The sequence below is a fragment of the Lemur catta genome, chromosome 15 (assembly GCF_020740605.2).
Source record: "Lemur catta isolate mLemCat1 chromosome 15, mLemCat1.pri, whole genome shotgun sequence".
In the NCBI taxonomy this organism is placed as follows: domain Eukaryota; kingdom Metazoa; phylum Chordata; class Mammalia; order Primates; family Lemuridae; genus Lemur; species Lemur catta.
This window is the reverse complement of record NC_059142.1, coordinates 52396680-52410059: the sequence shown is the minus strand read 5'-3', so window position 1 is coordinate 52410059 and position 13380 is coordinate 52396680. Positions and strand designations below refer to the sequence as shown.

General features: G+C 60.3%; 2 protein-coding genes across 5 annotated transcripts in view; one reads left to right on the top strand and one right to left on the bottom strand.

Moving 5' to 3' along the window:
• Positions 1-9311, top strand: part of RECQL5 (RecQ like helicase 5) — a 33689-nt gene extending 24378 nt beyond the window's left edge. For 2 of the 4 annotated variants that reach the window (XR_006739492.1, XR_006739491.1), the window contains exons 8-19: positions 4635-4853; positions 5099-5198; positions 5349-5385; positions 5516-5574; positions 5657-5730; positions 6130-6223; positions 6590-6724; positions 7044-7573; positions 7746-7836; positions 8066-8293; positions 8536-8606; positions 8700-8792. Coding sequence is in view for 2 of the 4 variants with exons in the window: in XM_045569928.1 (XP_045425884.1) it covers positions 4635-4853; positions 5099-5198; positions 5349-5385; positions 5516-5574; positions 5657-5730; positions 6130-6223; positions 6590-6724; positions 7044-7573; positions 7746-7836; positions 8066-8298; positions 8536-8606; positions 8700-8800 (1744 nt within the window). In the remaining 2 variants the exon portion in view is untranslated. Of the gene's footprint in view, positions 1-4634; positions 4854-5098; positions 5199-5348; positions 5386-5515; positions 5575-5656; positions 5731-6129; positions 6224-6589; positions 6725-7043; positions 7574-7745; positions 7837-8065; positions 8299-8535; positions 8607-8699 lie in introns of those variants that run through there. The other 2 variants (XM_045569928.1, XM_045569926.1) reach the window with 2 other exon arrangements.
• Positions 9312-9331: 20 nt separating this feature from the next.
• MYO15B (myosin XVB) overlaps positions 9332-13380 on the bottom strand; it is a 31308-nt gene continuing 27259 nt past the window's right edge. Inside the window, exons 54-64 of the mRNA XM_045527039.1 lie at positions 12344-12417; positions 12142-12257; positions 11954-12048; positions 11760-11837; positions 11566-11662; positions 11318-11463; positions 10995-11110; positions 10516-10649; positions 10197-10330; positions 9940-10080; positions 9332-9793 (exon numbers count right to left, since the gene is read on the bottom strand). Coding sequence (XP_045382995.1) covers positions 9719-9793; positions 9940-10080; positions 10197-10330; positions 10516-10649; positions 10995-11110; positions 11318-11463; positions 11566-11662; positions 11760-11837; positions 11954-12048; positions 12142-12257; positions 12344-12417 — 1206 coding nt within the window. The 3' untranslated portion in view covers positions 9332-9718. The remainder of the gene's footprint in view (positions 9794-9939; positions 10081-10196; positions 10331-10515; positions 10650-10994; positions 11111-11317; positions 11464-11565; positions 11663-11759; positions 11838-11953; positions 12049-12141; positions 12258-12343; positions 12418-13380) is intronic.

Sequence of the window (13380 nt, the reverse complement as noted above, 5' to 3'; positions counted from 1 at the left end):
CCCAGCTGCCTCCGGGCCTCCTGCCGCGAAGGCCTCCTGGGCAGCTCTACTCAGCGCTTTCAAAGAGTGCACCCTGGCCAGAGTGGCAGTCAGCAGAAGGGAGACATAGGGAGAAGGCTGGCAGCGCTGAAGGGACGGAAAACATTCCTTTGTGTGGCGTGTCCTGGCACAGAGAGCCTTGCAGTGGAGAGGCAGGCATCCTGCAGGCACAGCACCGCTGGGACCGGGGCTTCCCTCTCTCCCCCTCGCAGAACTGATACTCCACCTCTGGGCTCCCCATGTGCTGGCGTGTTTGAGACTGATAAGCACTGATGGCCAGGGCCCCACAGGGCTTCTTGCTTTACCCCTGCTGTTTTGTCATGATGGGTGTCAGCCCCCCTTGCCCTGCGGGATGTTATCTTGTTTGAGGACCAGCTAGAAGGAGGCATAACCCACAGTTGTGGGAGTTCTGTGCACTGCGCTGAGCCTTCGGATGACTTCCTTTTCTGCCCTGGCTCTTACTTGAAGGAGAAGGAGGCGCTTGAACCCTGGGCAGTCCCTGCTCACTAAGCCCTGTAGCCTCCCAGGACAGGAGAAGGCACTTCCTGCTGCTGGTGATTGTTAGAAACAGGAGTAGCTCCTTTCCTACAGTCGCAGAAGTTGGGTGTTCCCTTCTGTCCTGCTCAGGGACTATGTTGGAGGGACCCTGTCCACCTGTGTCCTGTGGATGCAGGGACATGGGATCTCTGCCTGCCTGCCTGGGGTGTCTTTCCGGTAAGAGGCAGTGGGGTAGGAAGGGTCACCACTGTGCCTCTCCTTCACCTGGCCTGACCCGCTGCCTCAGGTCCCCTCCCTGTGCCATGTGCTTCTCAATGCCACAGGAGTTGGTCCCCTAGCCACCAACCTAGGCCAGACCCTACAGCCTCTGCTGGGCCAAGAATGCTTAGACTGATCCTTGGTTTCCACTTTTCTGCAGATCATTGTTTTTCTTTCTTACTGGATACCAGCTTTTGTGTGCTTTGGGGAAAACATCTGGAGGGGTGGCGGGGAGCGTTAACTTTTGGCTTGAGGACAGGGAGGTAGGAGGAGTAGGAGGCTCCACAGGCTGCTTTTGGTGCTCCGCAAAGAACCGTCCTGGGGTCAGCTTCACAGTGGCGCAGCAGAGGGCCGAATACCGGTGTGGGGGTGGAGGGTCCCTGCCTCATTTCTGTTGTCACCTTCTCTCTACCCAACCCTGGGTTTGGAGTTAGGCATCCATGTTGCTGGTTCAGTGTTCAATGTTCATTGCCAGAGGGAGATCTGGGGGCTCACGGGGAGTAAGCCGGCCCAGAGAGGGGTACTTGGGTGAGCCTGGAGCTGAGAACATCTGGCAGAGAGTGGGCCAAGTCCCTCAAAAGAGATGGCAGCTGCTGCTTGTCCAGGACACAGATGGGCAGAGCTGCCACGAGTCCTGCCGTATCCTGGAGGGTGTGAAGCTGGCTGGACAGACCCTTCCCTGACCTCCTCAACTGGAGAGAAAGCCAGGGACATGGAGGGCTCTGCCCTAATCCTGGGAAAAAGGGAGGCTCAGCTGGCCCGCAGCAGTTCTCTCCCAAGCCAGGACAGCCAAATCCCTCTTTTAAGCCCCCTGAATAGAAAAAGCTTAAACTGACTTGCAGAGTAAGCAGGTCCTCTCAGCCCCTCTGCACAGCACGCAGAGGGGCGGCACGAGTCCTCCCCACCCCGCCACCCCCCCAAGCGCTGGTCGGATCTGGCAGAAGGGAAAGCGCAGGTGTGGGCAGGAGGCTGCCTGACTGCCCTGTGGGGAAGTGACCAAGGTGTCCCGCAAGACCCTCCTCTCTGTGTCCACGGTAGATTGTAGCCCTTCACCCCTTGGGCAGGAGACCCTTGCTGCTCCCTCCGTTTCTGTCCCCCCTTCCTCTGTGACCAGCGACACTCACCTGGGAGCTCAGGCGTCGGGGGTGCTGAGCTGGGGCACCCAGCGTGGAGCTTCCACAGATGTCTCTTCCTCGCTGCTCAGTGCTGAGCTCCGGGCTGCTGACAGCCAGCTGCCGACTCTGCCGCAGCTTTCTTGTTGTCGGTCGTCCTGGAGATCCAAGTGTCAAATTACTGTCGAGAGGGAGCGCCAGAGGGAGCCCTGGCTGGGAACTTGCCCTACAACTTCATGCCCGGGTACCTGACGCCTTGCCCCTGTCCCCGGAGGGCTGCCTGGGGACACGGCGAGCTCCCTCTCTCCTCCCTCCTCTTCCTCTCCCCTCCCTGTGGGCTGGGCGCTGATGAAAGAGGAGGCTGGCCCTGCTTCCCTGGTAGAGGGGACGGCTCCACCCGAGCCTGCGGAGGGGAGGGAGTAAGCCGCACCCCCAGCTCCCAGGCTCCCCACCATCTCCCTCAGGAGGGCCTTTTGGCTTGTGTACCCCAACCACCAGACCACCCCACGCTGGCCCTCAGGCCACTCCCTGGCTGGTCCTTCCCTCTGGCCTCTCCCAGCAAAGACAGTAAACAGTGGGGGTCTGCCGGCCCACCCAAGCTGAGCAGGCAGGCTTTGCAGCCAGCCCCCGAGGGAGGCCCTTCTGCCGCTGAGCGTCCTAAGGCATCTTGGGAAAGAACCTGGGGTCCCGAGTGACCTGGGAGTGGCTTGCTTGCCTGGTGAGGTGCCTCATGCCCATTGTGAGAGGATGGATGTCTGCTGGGGCTGTCTCCACGCTCCTGGCCCGGCTGTCAGGGAAGGGTTCCAGGGTCTAATGGCTGGGCCCTTTGACATCTGGCTGGTTGTGCCACCCAGCAGACCAGGCTGCAGGGAGAGAAACTGACCCCAGCCTCGCTATCAATGGGGCTCTTTGAATATGAGCACAAAACCCCAGTGAGTCAGGACTTGGGGAGGGCAGGGGGGAGGAAGCCAACCGTGTGGCCACACCACTCAGATGCCAGAGCCTCCCAGAGACTGGACAGGCGGCCACTGTGCACGGACTGGCGGGTGGAACATTTGTCACATTTATTTAGAGCGAGCAGGAGCAGCGGGAAGCACGCCCCCTGGTGGCCGCTTCTGCTGCCTCAGGTTGTTCAGGTCGGGCTTCAGAGCTGCCTTCTCCATGCAGCCAAAGGGGAGTGAGCCCAACTTGCTTCTTTGGGGGCAGTGTCACAGTTAGCCTTCATGCCTTCAAGCCTGAGCCTTGGGGTCACAGCCCCAGCAGTGCACACATCGAGAAGAGTTCTAGTTAGAGCAGTTGACGCCACCTGTTCTCGTCCCTGGGATGTGGCATCCCCAGACAGCCTTGCCTCTGCTCTGGCCTCTCCTCTCTGGCTGCGCAACCCACCCCGCCAGACCACCACCACATTCCTGCTGCCAGGAATGGCTACTGTAAGGACCCTCATAGGGCTGTGTCCTCTCCTGGGGCCTCTGCACCTGTGCTGACAGTTGACAGGCCACCCCCAGCCCAGGGGTTGGAGAAGAGACAGAGCCTCACAGCCAGCTGGAGGCCACTCCCTGCTCCCAGCTTGGGCGGAGGCTGGTCGCCCCAAGAGGCCTGGGACAGGGTGGAGGCAGTGGAAGGTGAGGAAGACTGGACGAGGCCTCATCTCCCTGGCTGCATGCCCTCTCTAGTGACTCGTCTGGTGCCCCCTCTTAGAGCTGCTTGCTCTCTCGGGGGTGTCTGTAGTATGCAGCCCCCAGCCTCAGGCTGGGTGCTCTGGGCCCGGACAGGGGTTCACTGGGGCCCCCAAGGAGGAGACCACCAAGAGAAAGAAGTGGAGCAGAGTGCTGAGGCCACGGTCAGGCCCTCTCCTGCTGTCCCCTCGCCCTCCTACCCCAGAAAAGGGTGAATAATAAGAATGTTATATTATTATTACACAGTCGTGTGTTGCTTAATGGGGTATGTGCTGAGAAATGCATTGTTTAGGCAATTTCATCTTTGCGTGGACATCAGAGTGCACTTACATAGACCCTGATGGTGGAGCCCACTCCACACCCAGGCCACGTGCCGTACGTAGCCTCTTGCTCCCAGGCTACACGCCTGCGTACATGTTACTGTCCCGAATACTGTAGGCAATTGTAACACAGTGGTGAGTATCTGTATATCTAAATGTATTAAAATTTAAAAGGTACAATAAAAATACAGTATTATGATCTTGCCAGACGGTTGTGTATAAAGGGTTATAAAGCGTATGACTGTATCAGACTGCCCTTCAGACAGCGCCTCATGTCTTCACACGGCCTATGAGCCCAGTGCCCTCCTGCACCATTTTACCGACGAGAGTGCGTAGTCCTTAAGAGGTGAAATGTTCAACCCAAGGACACAGGCTCAGTGGCAGAGCCAGCATCTGCACCCTAGGCCTGAACTCTTCCCGAGTCACCCCAGTGCCAGAGGACAGAGGGCAGCAGTGGAGGAGTAACTGGACAGGATGGGGTCCACATCCTGGCTGCCGGGATGCCATGTGTGTTATGTGACCTTGGGTGGCTCTTTCACCTTGCTGTCCTCACCTGTGTGATGGGCAGAACCAAATGGTGCCTCATGAGGCTCAGATGAGACAAGGCGTGTACCACCCTAGCCTGGCGCCAGACACATGGCAACGCTCAGCCAGCATTTAGGGATTGGGTGAATGGACGCTGGCCTGCCTGGGCTCTGCAACCCTCACCTCTGCCATGCCGCCTGCTCTAGATGCCGGCATGCTGCCATTGCCAAGTACTTTGGGGACGCACCACCTGCCTGCACCAAAGGCTGCGACCATTGCCAGAACCCGATGGCTGTGCGGAGGCAGCTGGATGCCTTGGAGCGCAGCAGCAGCTGGAGCAAGACCTGTATCGGGCCCTCCCAGGGGAAAAGCTTCGACCCTGAGCTGTACGAGGGAGGCCGCAGGGGCTATGGTGGCTTTAGCAGGTAAGGGCCCGTGAAGCCAGGGACTCCCAGCCCAATGGGAATAGCCAGTCATTCCCTTGGTGCTAAGGCCAGACCAGAGGTGACACAATGCTGTAGTCCACTCTCCTCCCCTGAGGGCCATGCTGGGGCCTGGACCTTGGTGTTGCTATGAGCTGCCAGCGGAAATCAGGGACATCACTGCTCCACCAGTGGCATGAGTGGGGAGGGCAAGGCCTGGGGCCACTCACGCCTAGCCTGTCCCCTAGGTACGACGAGGGCTCTGGAGGCAGCGGGGACGAGGGCAGAGATGAGGCTCACAAGCGGGAGTGGAATCTCTTCTATCAGAGGCAGATGAAGCTGCGCAAGGTGAAGGGGGAGGCTTGGCAGGGCTCAGTGGCCTATGCAGGGTCCCTCGTGGTCCCCTGCTCTGCCCTCTTAGCCCTTTCCCTGTCACTGGATGGAAGCTGTCCTGCAGCATGGCACAATACCTTATGGGCCCTTCGTGTTGTCTTCCAGGGCAAAGACCCCAAGATAGAAGAATTTGTACCCCCAGGTCAGTACAGAAGTGTTGCTGGGGGTTTGTGGGCTCTTCCCACAGCATGGTTGGAGGATTCTTGTCAAGGGGTTGGGGGACTCTGGAGAGCAGAAGGTTGAGTGGAACGACCCACCTCTCCTCCCCCCAGATGAGGACTGTCCCCTGAAAGAGGCTTCCAGCAGGAGGGTCCCTAGGCTCACTGTGAAGGTAAGAGCTGGCAGCTCCTCCCCCACCACCAGGCCCCTCCCCTGCCCTGAGGCTGTGTGACCAACCTCCCTTTCCCTGCTAGGCCCGAGAGCACTGCCTGCGGCTTCTGGAGGAGGCTCTGAGCAGTAACCACCAGGCCACACATACCACTGAGGGGTGAGTATCCCAAGGTCACCGGTGCTGGGGGGCAAGGTCAGCTGCCTGGGCCAAGGAGGGCCCTCCAAGCTCTTGCTCCTTTGGAAACTGCAGGAACACCCACACCCCCTGGCTTGTTTGGGCAGGCCCTCCCAAGATTGTGACCCGTCCTACTCCAGGGGCCAGTCCCCATGGCCCCACCAGGGGCAGGTGTGGCCACAGCTTAGGTGCTGCTGGTGGCTGTTGAAGGACAGTAGGAAGTCACAAGGTGCCTGGAGAGTTCTAGTCAGAATCTCTGGGCCCAAAACCATCCCCTCCAGGCCCTGAAGCCATCCCCAGGGTCCCTGGAGACAGTCTGCAGGAGCTTAACAGGAGAGGGCTCAGGCCTGCCTGATACCTCGTGCCCATTCCTACCCACAGAGCTGACCTCCAGGCCAAGGCCGTGGAACTGGAATATGAGACGTTCCGAAATGCCAGGGTGGCTAACCTGTATAAGGCCAGCGTGCTGAAGAAGGTGCGCCCAGTGCAGGGCGGGCAGCGGGGGCAGGCATGCTCACGGGCTCAGGCGAAGAAAGGACAGCCCCTCCATGCTCCGAGGCTGTCTGCCAGCCCTTGGCCCCTAGGTGGCCCAGAATCCACCCTCTCCCTGCCCCCGCCCCAGGAGGCCATTTATGGGGGTAGAGCCCCACTCTTTTCCTCGACCAGCTGGAGGTGTTTCTAGCCAACCCCATGAGGACTAGAACCTGTCCAGTGTCCAGTTGCCTGCAGCTACTGGCCACAGAAACCCACTTCTTGTGCTTAGTAGAAAAGGAGGGCCTGGGTTGGGGGCTGTCAGGAGGAACTCGTGGGTGCCATGGCCTCCCCACCCATCCCTGCCCAGGTGGCTGAGATACACAAAGCCTCCAAGGATGGGCAGCCCTACGACATGGGAGGTAGTGCCAACAGCTGCAGTGCCCAAGTGGAACCCTCAGAGCCCAACGAGTATGACATCCCACCGGCTTCCCATGTGTATTCGGTGAGTGGCATCCTGCTGTCCACCCAAACCTAGGTCCAGAAAGGGTACCATCTCCCCTTTGCCTTCAAGCAGGGCACAACCTCTTGTCTCCTGGTATCATGGTGCTGGACCTAGGGTGCCCCAGAGAAGGCCCTGGAGCTTCTTTGCTCTGCCACGTGTACCTTTGCAGCCCACGGCCTCTTTCTCCCATCACCCTGACTCCCAAGGGACTCTTCCCTCCCATATTCCTTAGAGTCCTGACCCAACATGCCGTAACTGGACCAGCCCGTGAGTGCCCCCAAGGGGGCCTGGTGGTCTGAACCTTCTCTCCTCCTCACAGCTCAAACCCAAGCGGGTGGGAGCTGGCTTCCCCAAAGGCTCCTGCCCATTCCAGACGGCCACGGAGCTGATGGAGGCGACGCGGATCCAGGAGCAAGCGTCCCAGTCCGTGCGGGGAAGTGAGCAGGAGCCCCCTAGCCAGCCCTGTGGCCTCCAGGATGAGGACAGGAGTGCGCCCCTCCCCAGGCCCAGAGGAGAGGCCCCTGGAGGTAGTGCTCATTGTGCGGGGGCCTCCCCAGAGAAGAAGGCGAAAGGCTTTTCTGGCGGCAGTCCCATTGCCAAGGCCCGGGCTAACAAGAAGCAGCAGCTGCTAGCTGCAGCAGCCCACAAGGATTCTCAGAACATCACCCGCTTCTTCTACCAAAGGGCAGAAAGCCCACCTCTGCGTGCTTCAGCCCCAAGGGCAGAAGGTGCCAGCCCCTCCTGCGAGGGGATTGAGAGACCCCCAGTGGCTCCGGAGAAGGAAGATGGAGCCTGGGGACATTCAAATGCCCCTCCCCAGACTGAGGAGTGCTCCAGAGAAGGACCAGGGTAAGGGTATAGGTAGTCATGGGATCTTCTGGAATCCGCATGGCAGCATCCCCTTTGCTAACTGGGCCTCCGAAGCTCAGAGCTCATGCCTAAGATGGGTTCTGCTGGACCACCTGGGACAAGGGAGCAGCTGGCACCTAGAGCTCTGACACCCACTCTTCTGTCTGGCCAGCACCTGCCCACTCGGAGACCAGGCCCCCCCTGAAGCCCAGCCCACCCCCGCAAAGGAGACGCAGATGAGCAAGCGGCCCAGATCCCAGCAGGTATTGTCAGAGAGGAGGCCACGGGGGAAGGGAGGAGGCCTGTGGATGGGCCGGGAGCTGCTCTGTTCTGGTAACGGGTTCAGGGAAAATCCTTGCTGCTTCCCACACCCAGCATCAGGTGGGACGGGCTGGAGGGAGCCGGCTGGTACTGGGGCCCAGTTTTCCAGGAGGAGGGGACGAGGCCAGTGAAGGGAGCCCAAGAGTGACCCTCTACCTTGGCCCTGCCCAGGAGAACCCAGAAAGCCAGGCTCAGAAGAGGCCTCGCCCCTCAGCCAAGCCTTCCATCTCAGCGGAGGTCAAGGGCAGCATGTTGTCAGCCAGTCATCAGGGCACCTTGAACCCTACAGCCCAAGACTCCTGCCAGCTCTCAGCTTCTGGCATCCCTTTAAAGGAGGCTGCAAATGTTGTGGTCAAGTGCCTGACCCCCTTCTACAAGGAGGGCAAGTTTGCATCCAAGGTAGGGTGAGTGGGTGGGCTCTGCCCTCCCCCAGGCCTGGGATATTTGGGTACAGTAGGGGTGAAAGAACAAGGGAGTGTGAACCCCAGAACAAAGTAGGGCAGAAGCAGGCTAGGTCCGAGGCCAAGACCAGCTCCTGCCCTCCCTGGGGACTGCCTTGCCCTTTGGTGGTGGCTGTGGGTCGTGCCAGGGGTCATCAGGGCAGGGGTCCTGTGCTCTGCTTCTCTCCCTCTGCCTTCCAGGAATTGTTTTAAAGGCTTCGCTCGCCACCTGTCACACTTGCTGGCTCAGAAGACCTCTCCCGGGAGGAGCGGTGAGCACCTGCATTGCCAGGGCCGGGAGGCACTTGAGGGGGTGGTTGCAGGGAGGAGACTGACCCTCACGTCCCCTCACCCCGAACCTGCAGTGAAAGAAGAGGCCCAGAACCTCATCAAGCACTTTTTCCACGGCCGGGCCCGGTGTGAGAGTGAAGCTGACTGGCACAGCCTGTGTGGCCCACAGAGATGACCACCTGCTGGCTGGGCAGGGTCCACGTCCTCCTCCAGACACCACCGTGGCCAGCCTGGGACTCCCCTGCAGATGCAGGGCTGTCGGGTCTGGTCAGGGTCCTTCCACCTTCCAAGCATACCTTGCTTTGGGTATGGCCCCAGACCCCTCCCAAATCAAGGTCAGAGGTCAGCCCACCTTTGCTTCTGCTTGCAACGTCTGTGGTCCTTTCTCAGAGCTTCCCTGGGTTTTCTGGGCCAGATGCCCAGGATAGAAGGTGGTAGGTGGTGTGGCCCCTTAACGTCGCATACTTAAGTTTTAAGCCAGGGACATGGCCTATCTCTTCACAGTATTGGGGCCTACTTGGGATTGCCCACTCTCCATCCCTTGAGACGCCAGCCTTGCCCCAGGCGCAGAGCTTGTGGCAGAGGGCAGCAGCCTGGCTACACGCCCTGCTCAGCTCCTGGTTGGGAAGGCCACGCCCACTGAGATGTTTACAAGGGGAATAAAGTCCTGTCTGTTATGGCACACATGCACGTGCACACACACAGCCCTTTTTTCTCAGGAGTTTTATTTTCTCGGCAGCTCCTTCCAGGCCTGGACTTGTGCTACTGTGGAGCCTGGACGGGGGCCCGGGCAGGTGGGCATCTCCCCCAGACTGGGCACCATCAGATGCCCAGGCTGAGCTCCTTTAGCCCTCACCCTGGGCCCAGGCCCCTCCCCACTCAGAGAGCGCCTGGCTGTTTCCTTTCTCCATTGGTGTCACTGTTGCAGCCCCTGCCTCCACTTGAGCCAGCTGGGCTGTGCTGTGTCAGGTTCCAGAACAGGGCCAAGCAGTGAATCCAAACCAGAATGACCCGACAGCATCCCAGGCAGACCATCTGGGTAAGACTCGGGCCAGGGAGGGGCCTCCTCCTCGTCTCCACCTCTCCCCCACTGTCAGTTGAGGCCAGGCCACTCAAGGGAACAGGTGTTGTCCAGCAGGAAGATGATGGTGTACAGCAGCTCCTGGGCCTGCCCGGGGAAAGGCATGCTGGAGCGGGCTCCTCCAGCCAGCCCCCCGCCCACATCCCTTCCTCATAGTGGGCAGCTACACACCAAGGCTGGAGCAAGGCACCTGCATCCACCTTCTCAGGGCAGTCAGAGGCCTGGCCACTTACCTGCGGCAGCTCAAACCAGGTGGTCTGGGGGCTGTCGGCCAAGCCATAGTTGATCTCCAGGCCAGGGGGCCCCCCTTCCTCCTGTGGGCTCAGCAGGCGGAGCCGCTGCAGGTTCTTCAGGCCAATAGAGCAGCGCGGTTTCTAGGGGCAGCAGAGACAGCAGAGCTTGGCTCCTCTCCAGGGAAGGGGTCAGTGTAGGTGGTAGAGGAATGGCCCGAGGGTCCCCAGGCCGGTGCTGTGGCGGGATCCTTGCCCACCTGGGAGCTGGGGTCCATGAGGAGGAGATGCTGGTGGTTGAGGCCCAGGAGGGTGGGTCCGGGCAGAGGCAGCTTGCTCACCCGCAGCACCACGTAGATGGCGTAGCCGAAGAGGGGCAGCTGGCTCATGGCCTCTGGGGGTGGAGAGGGCCAGGGCAGGGGTTCTTGCTGCTGGGGCTCTAGAACCTGCCCTGCTTGCCCCCAGGTCAGGCAAGAGGGCCAGGGCAGGTAAAGAAGCCTCTCCACTCTCAGCCTTCCCTCCTGGGCCTCCAGCCTCCACCCCAGCAACCCCAACCTTCCCTGTCAGCCCTGGACCCACCAATGAAGCTGATCTGTGCGTCCTGGGAGCTGTGTCCTTGCAGCTTTCTCAGCTCCTGGCCCATCAGATCCTTTATGGTGGTCATACTTATCTCCCATTGCAGCAGCTTTGGAATGTAAGCTAGCAGGTCTTGCCTAGGACACACAGCCTGGGTCAGTGTGGCCTGTGACCACTGACCACCTAGTGCAGGGCTGGGCAGACAGCAGGTGTCAAATAACTGAAAGATTGCACCTATTGTGGACGAGGCTGGGGATCTATTTGTATAGGTGACCGAGGCAAAGGCCCTGCACTGGAGGAGCTTGGGTGGGGCGGAGAGAACAGGCATCCCACAGCCCCTGCTGTTCTAGGCCAGCCTGGTTAGGGCCAGTAAGGGTACCAGTCGAGTGGCCTTGACCATGGAGGAGGCAGTGGGGGTGGTGGGCTGGAGCTGGGACAAGAGGAGTGATGGGGTTGTGGGGGGGGGGTGAGTGCCCACTCACTCTGAGGGGGGGGTCTTTTTGTCCCTGCCGAGGTGCTGTAGGGCAGCCAGCCGGGCAATCTGAGCATCTGCCTGGGCACTGATCCTCAGCTTCCCCTGAAGGTAGTCCTGCCGCACCTGGGGAGAGGGCCGTGAGGAGGGCAGCCGAGCCCCAGAACCCCCAGCAGTTGGCTGCTGGGGCACAAACCCATTCCTGCCACCATCCCCTTCCAGCTGCCACAGACCCACAGTCTTGTGGGGAGGGTGGCTTGGAGGTCGCCCAGGCAGGAACTGTGTCCTCAAGCTGCTACAGCAGCTCCCCCGCCAGCTGGGCAGGTGGCTGACCTGGCTGTAGTGAGTGCTGATGTAGGTGGGGTTGTTGAAGTGCAGCGGAGTCTCCCAGCCCAGCCGCCGGCCGTGCAGGCTCACGTCCTTCTCCATCACCACATTGTTGAGGTACTCGCCGGGCCGCAGGGGCCGCACCAGCTTGCCTGCACAGGGAACCAGGTCCACAGCCAGCCCTGCCGCCCGGGCCAGAGCCACCACAGCCCAGCCCTGCCGCCCCAGTGGGTGAGACTCCCTCCCAAGCTCACCCTCCGCTTTGTGGAGGAAGAGGGCAAATTCCTGCACTTCCTGGGGCTCCGTGATGCCCATCTGTCTGCACATCTCCTCCAGCACTTCTGCTACCACCTGGGCACATGGACAGGGCCATGGTGGGGGGCGGAGAGGGAGGTGGGGGGGCCCAGAGCTGAGGCCCATGGCTTCCCTTGGTGGCTCCTGTGCTTACCGTGAAAGTCCGGATATTTGTCTTGTAATCTGTACCCCCGGGCAGGTGAATTAGAAGCAAGTGGACTGTTTGTCCTTTCTGCCAAGGCAGGTTTGTAGGGTTAGTCTACTAGTGGACAGAGGTCCCAGCTCTCCTGTGGACACTGCCCCCTGCCCCCGGGAGTCCCAGAATGCCCAGTTACCCAGCCCTAGTACCAGGAAAGCTTGCATTTCACCCGGCAGGGGCAGCCGCTGGCGGCCCCCATATTTGACTGTGCGCTGGAGGTGCTCCTGGCTGCTCTGGGCCAGCTCTGCAGAGATGGCAGGCCGGGGTCATGAGTGTGTCAGAGCCCCTCTCCAGCCAGCCAAGTTCCCAATCCTAGAACCACCCCAGCCCCAGGCACCTTGGCTGGGGCCTGAATCCTGCAGGAACTTGGTCAGGTAGGGCATCAGCGTGGTCGATGGAGGGAAGAAGCCCGTGAGGAGGCTGAGGAAGCTCCAGCCTCGAGCACAGTGGTCCCTGCAGGGCAGAGAGCCTGGGCTTCAGGCTGGCCCAACCCCAGCACCATAGGGCCCCCGGCAGCTACCCTGCCCATCCCCACTCACTGCCGGGGGTGTCCTGTGACCTGCTTGATGACCTGGCAGTAAATCTCATCCCTGAGGCTCTCCTTCTGGCACAGCTGTGGGGACAAGAATGGCAGGTGGGCAGGGCAAGGGTGGGGCTGCAGAGCTGCAGAGTTGTGGAGTCAGAAGCCCTAGAGAGATCCTGCTGATATCTGTAGGCTGGAGCTGAGTCAAGGTGACATCCCAGCGGTCCTCTCAGTCTTTGTCTCAGCTTAGCAGCATCTGTGAGACTGGTCACCCTCTTTAAGTCGCTTTCTTCCTGCTTCTCTGATCTCTGTCTTAAGTCATCTTTGCTGGGTCCACTTTCTCTCTTTGACCTCTGAGCGTTGCAGTGCCCTTGAACCTCTCTGGGTTTGATGGTCTCAGCTGCTCCCATCTGATGATGCTCTTGAACCCCAGAACCCTCCACTTGGAAGTCTGGGATTTCAGACCTCCTGTGTCCAACACAGATTCCTCCACCAGCCCGGACATGCTCCTTGAGGATGACAGTCATTGCCCTGGCCTTGTCACCCCCACAGCAATTGGTCAGCAAACACTGCTGGCTCCAAATCTTCCCACTTCTCCCCTTGCGGCTGCCCCTGGACCAGACCAGCACCATCTCACCTGGGACCTTTTGCCCCTAAACCCCCAGAATTTCAAACAACAGCCAGAGCGACTCTGGGAAACGTAAGCCAAGTCTCTCCTCAAAACGCTCCAGCAGCTTCCCATCTCTCTGGGGCAAAGGCCTATGATGGCTGCTGAGGCCAGCCGTGACCTGGGCCCTCTGCCCTCTCGGTCCTTATCCTCCACGCTCCCCCTCACTTGCTCCGCTCCAGCCACGCTGGCCTTGCTGGTGTGTGACAGTGGTGGGCTCACCCTCTCTGTCCCCCAGGGCACGTGGCTCCCTCCTTCACTCCCTGCAGGTCTGCCATGAAGAAGCAGCCCCCTCCTCGCTCCCTTACTCTCCGTGGCACCTCTCACTCAAGACATGTCACATCCTCGCTGACTGTCTCACCGTAAGCTCTGCAGGGACTGAGCCT